We start from the raw sequence: 12,139 nt of genomic DNA on the forward strand, positions 1-12,139 counted from the left end.
GCAGCGGAAAACACGGTCCTATTGCCATGACATAATTACCAGGTAACGTACCATAAACAGCTGATTACAATTTTTTCTCGCGAAGTGCACTATCTGTCAATAAGTTTTAGTTGTGTGTGTGTGTATTATAGTTAAGAATCATAACACACACAATAAGTTTTAGTTGTGTGTGTGTGTATTATAGTTAAGAATCATAACACACAAACAACGAAAAATGGCGCGAACTAGTAACATACACAAAATCATAGTTACACTAATCACTGATTTTGACAGATATTGCAGTCAATATTTTGTTGTCGGGCAACTGCCACTACCTGTAAATTAATATGCCATTCCTGTAACAATCTAGCTTGTGCAGAGTATTCAATACTTATGCATTTATGCCACATATGCACAGATAATATGATGGACGAGGGATAATCTACACAACAATACACATAATAATAATAAATTAAAACAAAAAAAGTAAAAAATGTGTTTTCAAATAAAATTCCACAGAAAAAGGTTAAAACGATGCGTTGCATTACGTTCATACGCACCTATAACTCTTTGGTCTTATTGGCAGCTGTGTGTGGCCAGACTTTTCTAATTATTGTGTAAAGCATCCCTGTTTAATCTCGCGTCGTTTCGTTTGTCGTCGTCCCAAGTTTTATGCAAAAAATACTAAAATATCGTTTAAAATAACGCGATAAATTTACAGAAATTGTGCCTATATTGTTAAACATCCTACAAACTTACGGTTACGTATAGTGCATCAAATAAATTACATGAAATAACACGAAAAACGGGCTGGAAAAACACCGTCAAAGCACATTTGCGGCTTTGGTGGTGGTTAAGTGTTATTGTATATAGTCATCAAAGTGTATAACTAAAAATTCGGCTGCAAACAAAATTACGAAAGTTGGGAATATTGAAAATTTTTGTTTAAAATTACATAAAAACTGAATGCAACATGACGTCGCCATCGCCGGCGAATAGTCCAATGCCACCACCGCAGGTTCCAAGCCCCATGGGACCACCACCTCAAAGTCCCGCACCTTCACCATCTCCACATAGCTACCCACATCCAGGCCAACAAGGTCCCGGTGGTCCTCCAGTGTCTCAAGGGCCGTCTGGACCACCACAAGGTCCTCCGCATGGACCGCCACATATGCAGGGACCTCCACCGGGAGCGGGTCAACATGGACCTCCTCCACCTGGACATCCCGGAGCACCATATGGACATCCTATGCAACATCCACATGGCCCTCCTCACGGAGCTCCTCAGCATGGGCCCATGTCTGCACAGCAACATGGGGTTGTGCCCCAGCATGGCCCACCGCCCCCGGGGCATGGACCTCCGGTTGGTCAAGGCGTACCACCCCAAGGGCCACCCATGAGTCACGGTCCTCCACCGCATGGTGTTCCACCACATGGAGTACCACAACAGCAACCAGGCGGTCAAGGAGGACCTCCACATCTTAATGGACCTCCAGGACAAGGTCCACCTGGACCTCAAGGGCATCATATGCCCCCTCATCATCAGCCAATGGGTAACTATTGTTCAAACAATTCTTCAAAAATCAAACCATGCTTATCACCTATAATTTTTTTTTAGGTCCCCATATGGGCATGCAAATGCCTCCACAAGGCCCAAATATGCCTCCCATGGGTTTTCAAACACATGGCATACCGCCCAATGTAAGTACAATCAAAACTTTATTTTTACATCATTAAAAGGTACTTTTATTATTTTTTTTTTAATTTGGATTGTTGTTTGATTTTATTTTATTTGATATTCCGTTATATTATCTGCTTCCTCAATCAAGTGATGCATATCCTTTAGAAGTTCTTCAGTGCAAGCGCATATCAAATCAGGTTTCATAATATCAAAAGATGCACCGCTTGTGTGTTTAATGACACCACCTGCTTCGGTTAATATGACAGCACCTCCAGCTATATCCCAAGGTTGTAAATCTTCAACATGGAAACACTGAAAACGACCACTAGCCACAAAGCATAATGTTACAGCGGCACTGCCAATTCCTCTTGTACTGAAAGTAAAAAAAAGGAAATTATATTGAAGCAAGAAAAGGCTGCAAGTTTACACTTACCCAGTAGCATTTGCTGCTAGCTTACTTAAACGTTTGACGTTTTTATCTCTTACTCGTGCATCATGAATTAGAGATACTTCTAAAGCCACCACGGCATTATTGATCTGAACGGGATATAATATTAAAATTTGGATAGTAAAAAAAAATTTTATGTTATTCAATAAGAAAAATCGCTAAAAATTGAATGACCATATTGAAGAAAAATGAGTTATTATTATCTAAATTAGCTCCTATATAAGCCGATTCAAGTTCCCGCCAATCCTACACCACACTACTTGCAGTTTTTAGACTTTTAATACAGGACATAATCCTAGCCAGCAATTAATAAATGCATGATAAGCCTAGGGGGATTTCTTTCACACCAATGAGTGCTGCCCGATTTAAGTTTTTAGCTTAATAAAAAGCGAAAAAAAGCACTCATAATCGAGTGCGGATGCCATGTTGTAGAGCGACATGTCTTTTTTTACAGCCTTTAAAAGGCAAAAACATCCACAAATATATTCAACTTTAGTGAGTATATGGATTAGATTGGGTTAATTGGCAATCTGCAATCCGACTCACTTAAACATTTTAGTCTCTGTGATACCACATGATATAAAAAAGGAATGTTTTCTTATTCCCACCCTTGAACAATGCAGAACTGGCTAATTCAGATAAGTATGGAATGAAATGAGAACAAAAAGTGCAATTCTACCCGCTTTCCCGTGCGGAACACGCAGACAGTAGATGTTCTACAGTTGCTCCTCCTCACATCTTCTACAGAAATCCAAGATTAAATGATACTGAAAGCTATACAGGTATCCTTCTTACTTTCTTTCAGTAATAGTCTCCTCTTCTCACGTTCCGGAGTTCCCCAAAAAAAATTTCATTGTCCAACGGACTGTTTCGCTGTTCCACAGTGATACGTGCATGTTTGTCGCCCACTCCCTAACACAGACATCGTCGCCCCGAAAGGCTTCGGATTTACCATGTTTATTGACTTCAGTCCTCTGGCCTTCAAGTCCAAATCATCTGCTGTTTCATTACCCCTCACTCCGCTATGGCCGGGCACTCGCAAAATGAGAATCGTGCCGTCCTCAGATGAGGCGTTACTCTCCTTTCTGCACTACAAGACTGTTAGTGATCTTACCATCCTGGTTGTTATTGCCTTGGTGGCCAGTTTACTGTCGGTAATGACACCTGACGCATTCCATGATCTCCCGAATCTCAGTCTGCAGGCCCCAATATGGTCAAGCAGTTGGAACCAGATCTCAGTTCCTATGTTCCAAATGCAGACCCTCAGGCCCACTCTGTCCTTTAGCATTGAACCATCCGTGTAGCGGAAACTTCCGGATGGCAATACCAGAGTTGCACGACTGTGCCGTTGGCAACACGACCTCAAGTGTCGTCCCAGGTAACCAATCCGAAACCTCTTCTATTCCTTGTCCGTTTTATCGAACGCTTTTATTTCCTACGCTACGTGTTCATTTATATGAATAATAAAAAAAAGCAATGGAAAATAGGTTGGCACATATCCCAATTCACAGATGTTCTATAATTTTGATAAAGTTAATGGTCCGTTAACATGACCAATATTTTTACCTTTACAGCTGTTAGGGACAAATCCTCGATTTATAATGGATTTATAATGGAAATTCGATTTATAATGGAAATTAAGCAGATTAAACTATTTTAGGCGCACTTCCGACATATTGGCCTTTATTAAGGATGCTCTCTAAAAATTAAGTTTCCGCTTTTATATAAAAAATATTTTTTAAAATCGCTTACTGGTCAACATTTATTTCCCAAAAACGTAACATTTTTGAATAAACTGTGTTAGGGAGCTTTATGCACTAATGGGTTAGTCTTCTAGCCTCATACTTAATCTGTATGTCTATGTGGGCGAGTTCTGTTCCGTTGTGTTATCCCTATGTTGCACTTTTTCTGCACCGCACTCCATTAAACTACTGAGGTTAAGTATTGGTCTAATCACGCTCCTGTAGAGCCGGTACGCATATCAATGCACCACGTTCAGTTCCTGGCACGGGATAACTATAAGCACCACACAGGCTAGAACTTTTAGCTCCGACCTGTGTGGTGTCAATCACACGGCACTGGATTGACCCGATGGAATCCTTCATAGGCAAGGTCTTCCGCCTGTGTACGTGTTCGTCCTTTTTTCGTCATGGGAGAGGCACATCCCGGATTGCCTTTTCCGCACGCTTCTGGGCCGTGCGGGGATTGAAAAGAACCCCGGACCCTGGTTCTGTTCGGTTTGCCAGAACCGCCTCCATTATCGTCGGTGTCAGTGAGGTGTAATCGATGCATGGAGTGGGTACATTTCCGATCTTTCTCTGGCTTTACATCACTACAGGAGTATAGTCATACTGAATATGTTGCAAGGTGTTGTGCGAACATAGACATCAGTGGGACTCAAGCGTCGTTGTCGTCGCCTTCTGCCTCCACGTCGTCGGACTATATGATCCTACCAGTGCGAAAACATAACTACATGCTGTCTAAGCAATACTTTTTGGGCTATTATCGCAGAAACCACCCAAATCATCATTTTTTGGATAGATATCCACCGCCCAGAAGCCTTAAGTTAGATCTACATGATCTAGCGGCATAGCAAGCGGGTCTAGGCAATATTCATGCAGACACGGTAGCAGATGCGGTAAATAGCTACTGCGTGAATGTAGTCCTTTAAGAACAACCGCCTCCCATTGTACTTGAAGAAATTGAACTCCCTTAGCAAACTAGAGTAGTTCTGGCTCAATTACGTTCCGGCAGATGCAGCCGCCTCAACTCCTATCAAGCTAGGATTGATGCCGACGTGCAAGACGTATTTCCCGATTGTGACCAGGGACCAGACGACACATGTCACCTGTTTAACTGCCCAGCCAGACCGATTCGACTAATACCCAGATGCCTCCGGACGCACCCCATCTTAGTCGCAGAGTTCCTGAATCTTGACACTCAACAGAATCAAGCAGACGAAAGATAGAGCACAATAAACTGCTACAACAACAACAACCTAGGTGGTGTTCTCTGTTATCGCGAGAAGCTAAGCTGGGAGCTACCATGCACCTCCGCATGTTGCGGATAGTGGAATGCTCCATATAAAGTAGCTGCAACTGCACTCGCGGACAATCAGCGGTATCGAGTGGAGAGTCCCAGCGAGAGGCTGGCGGCACCGGTTCTTGTTTAAATACATTAAGCCCTTCTGTATAGCTGATTCGGATCCCTACTCCAGTCATCCACCGTAATAGGTGGTCATCCAAAGGAGTGACGATAAAACGGCCTCCGCTATGTGCCCTGCACCACTTTCTGCCTTATCTTTATGTCATAGGACTCACAATTTTTCCACATTTTCTTTAGCATATGGTTTATCCAGTCTGTAAGGACCCGGTCCATCCGGTACTGGTGTAAGGATTGAATTAATGTGTCGGTCCTCACATTGTTAAAAGCCCCCTCAATGTCAATGCATACCTTCAATGTTTATTTTTTGATATCGAAGGATTCTTTTTTTATGCACAATCTTGTGCAGGGCAGTCTCCATCGACCTTCCCTTGACATAGGCATACTGTTTGTATCTAAGCAGTGCGCTGGATGTCCTACTCTTTATCATGGTAACCACAATACGTTCCACGGTTTTGTGTAGAAAGGACGTATGGATTATAGATTTATGGATCTACATATATGGGCTGGCGTTGATATGGGAGCTTATAAACGTATCCTAGTGGTTCAAGAACTCCAATTGAAGGACTACTTTATATGGGAACTATATTCACATTTGAGTCGATATAGCATGCCTTCATCAATAAGAAGTATATGCGCAAAATTTCTAGTGGATGACTTTCTTTTGACCACTATCGCTATTCCGACAGACAACGTACGGACATAGCTAAATAGTTCAACTTAACATAGAACGTCAAGACGTCCAAGGTGTTACAATGGCAACGACTCGAGTAGTATATCGTCCATCATCCTAGGGTGGTGGGCATAAAAATGTCTGTTATTTATTTATTATTTTTTAACTGCCTCTTATAACTTTGAAGGTTAGGTTTAATAGTTAACCCTAACCTAGCGAAAAAGATTACAAGAATTGAATTACTATGATTGGCCTAGGCGGTATACCAACAAATGTTTTGACATTTTTTTATTTAAGTATATACATTTATATGTAGATATAAGGCTACTTATACTACTCATTATAACGAAGGTTTAACATGAAAGATTGTTGGGACCTTATCGTTCGATAAGATATAACTCTATATTTTTTAAAGACATTGCACCCCAATTTCACTAGTAATAAAAGCAACAACAAAAATTATCTTGTCCGAAAATGTATAAAAATATTTTTGGTTCCAAAAAAAAATTATACGACAACAGCATGTATTGGTTGCCCAAAAAGTAATTGCGGATTTTTCATATAGTCGGCGTTGACAAATTTTTTCACAGCTTGTGACTCTGTAATTGGATTCTTTCTTCTGTCAGTTGTCAGCTGTTACTTTTAGCTTGCTTAAGAAAAAAAGTGTAAAAAAGTATATTCGATTAAAGTTCATTCTAAGTTTTATTAAAAATGCATTTACTTTCTTTTAAAAAATCCGCAATTACTTTTTGGGCAACCCAATACGAACTTTTGAAAGTTGCACCCATTATATGTTAAATCTTGCCATAATTGGCACACAATGTCTGTCAATTTGAAACAGTTTTACGCTCAGCTCTTAAGCCCATATAAACGCTTTATGGCTGGTACTATGTACGTTTTTTTGAAACACTACACAAATAACAAAGATAAAATAACAATTTTATTAAAATTTTACCATAAGTAATGGGGGAATGTCCTACTGAATGACATCAGCAAGTTGTTTGCTTTAAAATCTATTATCCAAAAAAAGTAATGGGCAAAAAATGTCGCGAAAAGAGAATATAGCACCAGCCTTTAGATGCTCTATTAACATTTCACAAGTCGGTTAACTTTAGCACTTACGCACAAGCAAACGTTTGAGATTAAAAGTAATCCTTATCAAAGTCATATATTTCTTGTCCAAAAAGAAAAAGATAAGAAAGACTTGTTGCTGTAATGGCTTTAGCCTAAATTATAAACCTCCTTTCTACTGGCTTTGGAAAAATACTCACCGAAGTAGTTTTCGAAACATGTATACGTTCACCATTTAAATAGGCTCCATATCCCTTACGCGCTGAAAACATTTCATTCATAATAGGATTGTAAACGACGCCCACCACCAACTCCTTATTCACCGCCAAACCAACAGAAATGCAACACAATGGTACTTTATTTATAAAGTTTGTTGTGCCATCAATGGGATCGATTATCCATGTGGGGTCATCTGTTAATTCTGCTGTACGCTTATTTGCTGCCGATTCCTCTTCTCCAATTATTTTCGATTCGGGGAATTCATCTTGCAACCCCTTAATCAGTATATCTTCAATTTGTTTGTCGTAGACGGTGACCAAATCATAAAATGCCGATTTCACCAAGAAATTAGCTTCGGTTTTGCAATAACCTTCACGCATTAGGGGTCCACATTTCATGACCAAGTTTAAAGCAACATCGTAGTATTTTTTCAATTGTTCCTCTGTTAGGGGGGGCATGTTGGCGACTACAATTTTTTTCCTCAATTTCTTTCTTCTCTACAGATGTTTTTTGTTTATGTGCGTTGCAGCGTTGTGTTGTGTTTTTTGTTATGTCAGTGATTTCTCTTGTTACGTATTTGTGTTGCTCACTCGAACGATTCTAATAAACTATAACAAAATGAGCACTGGTAAGTTTATGTAGAGCAAAATATAATAAGAGTTGTTGTATTTCGACGATTAATATGGGAAGAGTTAAGATAACATTGTTGTTGCCCCAATGCCAAACCAAAGAGAAGAACAGAGTTGCCATTTTAAGTGTAAATCTCACACTGCAGTAATTCAATTCATATTTATACCCTACACCACTACTGTGGTACAGGGTATTATAACTTAGTGAATTTGCTTGTAACACCTAAACGGAAGAGAGATAGACCGATTGTTAAGTATACCGATCGATTCAGAATTACTTTCTGATTCAATTTAGCTATGTCCGTCTGTCTGTCTGTCCATGTTAATTTGTCTACAAAGTACAGGTCGCAGTTTTCATCCGATCGTCTTCAAATTTGGTACAGGCATGTTTTTCGGCCTAGAGACGATCTAATTGAAATTGGAAAAAATCGGTTCAGATTTGGATAAAGCTCCTATATATATGTTCGTCCGATTTGCAGTAATATTGCAATAAAATAATCTTTATTTATTTATTTCATTTCATGCAATGCGAAGCCATCAGGCCTATAAACAATCACACTATGCATAAGACGTAATTTTTCTAACATAAGTTAAAAAACTACTCAATTAAAAATAAGAAACTTAAAAACTTAGAAAATGGGAAAAAAATTTAACCTATTTAACACTTACTGAATCTAGATAAAATTAAATAACAAAAAAAAAACAAATTACTAAAAATTATAAGCAGTAACTGATTAAAAAAAATCCTACTCAAAAAAGATCAACGTAATAAATTAAAAAAAAAAATTATTAAAGCATAATAAAAAAGGGAAAAAGTAAGTAATACTTAAACCAAAATATACAAAAAAAAAATCACAATAATACTCTTGGCTTTAAAAACAAATTATCAAGAATTATAAACAAAACAGCTTAAAAAAATAATTAAATAAACATCACTTAACAATAAAAAAGAATTTAACAAAATGGAAAAAAATAAGTAATACTTAAATCAAAAAATAAATAAATTAACAATAATACGCACGATAAAAAACAATCCGCATGACTAGATAACATAATTAAAGTTGTTGACAATTTGACACAAAAATTAGAAGCTCTGAAAGTGTAGACGAAGACGATTTGATAAAGATCTTGTTGAAAAACTGAAAATTTTTATATCCACAGGCAACGAGTTGTACAAACGTGCAACTCTTACAAAAAAAGTACCACTCAAAAAATTATCTACCCTCGGAAGAACCAACTGCTTAGTTCTGGTAGAATGACAAAAATTAAATTCATTAACAAGAAACATAGGGGACCGACATTTCAATAACTTAAAAAGAAAGAACAGCAAACGATAATTAACATACAAAGGGAAATCACAACCGAGAAAACGACACACATAGAGCGTTATATGAAATCGACGACCTACACCGTAAACAAAACGAATCATATTGTTAAAAGCGACCTGAAGACGATGCATGCTCCCTTGCGACGCACTGGAGTACACCTCCAGACAATATAAAATGGCCGGCAAAACTAATGCATGCGCCAAACCCTCCCTCACAAAGAGCGGTAAATATAAACTCGTGGTATACAGGCTTCTTAAAGAAAAGTTAACCTTATGCACCACGGAACTAACGTGCCGATCAAACCGAAGCCTGTCATCCAGCTGAACACCCAGATAATCAACGCTTTGCACAAATTCTATATCTACACTATTATATCTAACACTAACATTATTGTTACAGCCCGAAGATAAAAAGGGCTTTAGTTTTAAAAGCGTTAACACTGAACCTATTCTCCGCCATCCACTCACGTAACGACTCCATCGCAAAATTAATTTTCGTCTGAAAAACATTCAAAAATCGGTTATTACCCTTAAAAACCAATTGGATGTCATCAGCATATGCAAATGGAGTGCACCAACAATCCAGACGAGAAAAAACATAATTGATAAATAACACAAAAAGAAGCGGACCTAGTACTGAACCCTGAGGAACACCGCTTCTTACAGAAAGAACACTACTACATTTACCATCAACACAAACAAACTGGCTCCTACCTGTAAGATGTGAGCATAACAATGTACATGTATTGGGCGAAAACTTATAAACGGACTTTAAGTTACTAAGAAGAAGGCCACAAGCCACTCTGTCAAATGCCTTTTCCAAATCTAAAGACAATACCACGCAAAATCGTGATCCACCCATATTTGACCGGATAGAATCTGTCAAACCCAATAACAATGAGGCTGTACTCCTACCTCGCCTAAATCCACACGGGGCATCACAAATAAAACGATTACTTTCCAAATAGCCAGACATTTGACATTTAATAACATGCTCAACAACTTTGAACAAATAGGTAAAATAAAAATCGAACTGAACTCCTTCAGAGCGTGATAAGACTGTTTTTTCCCAATGGACACTATTTTGGCTTATTTCCAATCGGACGGAAAAGAAGAAGTTAACAAAATAGAATTTACAAGATGTAACAGACGACAAGATATAAGAGGATAGACTTTCTTAAGAAATTTTAATGAGAAACCTTCTACACCTGCTGTATTGGACAGAAAATGCCTTATCCAACTCCCACAACTCCACACGTTAAAAAGCGAAACAACTATAGTCATATTCTCTGAGAGATCTACTTTGGGAGTCCAATTGGTTTCTATTAAAGGTCGTATTCAAATCTTCCACATTCAAATCACAAACATACGACTTGCAACTGCCAAGTCCATTGGATGATCCGCATGATCCGATATACTGGGACAAATAACTGGTTAGAAACACAGACACAACAACGATCACTTACAAGAACAAAGTCGAGTAAGGAAGTAGAATTATGTACAGCACTACAATGAGAAGGTAGAGAGTTGTGTACAATTGGAACATTAAGCCGCTTACAAATTTTGCGCACACTATAAGAAGACGACAAATCAAAAAGATTATTATTGAAATCTTCCAAAATTATGACGTCAGAGTTTCTCACCTAAACATCAGGAACTTCACTTTCAAATGCCCGAAAATTTCTCCGAGGAAGATATACAACTCCAACAAGAACATTTCTAGAACCAAGTAAAAGTTCTACAAACAAACATTCAACAATCCCATATTGACTACCACTATAAACAACTTTGTACTTAATAGACTTAGATACAAAGAAAACAACAATAACGCTATAAAGGCTCAATGAAAAATTAATTGCAAATATAAAAAAAAAAATACAAAATAATAGAAATAAAAGACTAATACGCACGGGATCCATTGATAACGGTGCTAGCCACATTTCCATTAGCGTTGCTTGACTCAGCACTTCCAAATAATTGATCACATTCAGTCGCACTCTCTGTTTTAAAGTCACCATTCAGAAACGCAAGCACACCTTGGGATTATCTCCATTTATAAAGACGTATCTCAATATTAGCTTTTGTGACCGCAGCTTACGACATTTAAAAACAAGGTTAGAGGCAGGTGCGGTAAGATGATCATTTAAATACACACGGGAATCCACCTCGCCACCAATTACATCGTTTAGCCTGATCGATTTAAGCCTAGAATAGTTCGCCAAAATCAAATCCCTGGTATGAACGGAATTGAACTTGACCAGCACCATCCTACGGCCTTTGAAGCCAAAAATTTTAAATTTTGCCCATGAACATTCCACTAAGGAACAGGGGCAAACTTCTCACATATCAATGAGTGCAGTCCGATTTAAGTTTTAAGCTCAATGATAAGGGGCCTCCTTTTTATAGCCGAGTCCGGAGAGTTTTACATGGCATAGTACCTTACAAATGTTGCCAGCATTAGGAGGGGAAAACCACCGGTGAAAAATTTTCTGGTGGTCTCGCCAGGATTGGAACCCAGGCGTTCAGCGTCTTAGGCGGACATGCAAACCTCTGCGCTACGGTGGCCCTTGAAGCCATCACACCTAATATGGTTGAAATGTCTTCTAACTAAAGATGAAATGCGTACCATAGTAGTTGGTTTGTATTGCCATCTCTGGCTTTACTTTTCCATTTGCAAGAAAATCTCCGATCATTGAGCTCGTCTCGAAAGAGAAATAATCGAAAATTGTGAAATTTAATTACCTTTGCCCTAAAGGTTGGTACTATTTTCGGTTTACGCGGTGAAACTCCAAAAAAAAAATGAGCGGAAAATAGTGATGAAAAGTTTTCGTTTTGCTCTAACTTGTTTTTTCACCTAGGGGAAATTTACATTTCACGACGCACAAAAAGAGCACAACCACTGTCGTTGCGCAACAAGTCGTTTTCTTACGTAAAATAAATGCGATGGCCA

The 12,139-nt window shown here is 38.6% G+C and overlaps 2 protein-coding genes across 2 annotated transcripts in view; one reads left to right on the forward strand and one right to left on the reverse strand.

The window, feature by feature from the left end:
• The first annotated feature begins 597 nt into the window (after positions 1 to 597).
• Positions 598 to 12,139, forward strand: part of LOC106089970 (ATP-dependent helicase brm) — a 28,502-nt gene continuing 16,960 nt past the window's right edge. The window contains exons 1-2 of the mRNA XM_013255985.2: positions 598 to 1,532; positions 1,598 to 1,680. Of these exons, the coding sequence (XP_013111439.2) occupies positions 953 to 1,532; positions 1,598 to 1,680 (663 nt within the window). The 5' untranslated portion in view covers positions 598 to 952. The remainder of the gene's footprint in view (positions 1,533 to 1,597; positions 1,681 to 12,139) is intronic.
• On the reverse strand, positions 1,698 to 7,916 carry LOC106089972 (uncharacterized). Its single transcript, XM_013255987.2, has 3 exons — positions 7,215 to 7,916; positions 2,094 to 2,197; positions 1,698 to 2,033 (listed from the first exon to the last, which is right to left on the reverse strand). The coding sequence occupies exons 1-3, from the start codon at positions 7,689 to 7,691 to the stop codon at positions 1,763 to 1,765; spliced, it is 852 nt and encodes a 283-aa protein (XP_013111441.1). The 5' UTR covers positions 7,692 to 7,916; the 3' UTR covers positions 1,698 to 1,762.

Source organism: Stomoxys calcitrans, chromosome 1 (assembly GCF_963082655.1).
Source record: "Stomoxys calcitrans chromosome 1, idStoCalc2.1, whole genome shotgun sequence".
In the NCBI taxonomy this organism is placed as follows: domain Eukaryota; kingdom Metazoa; phylum Arthropoda; class Insecta; order Diptera; family Muscidae; genus Stomoxys; species Stomoxys calcitrans.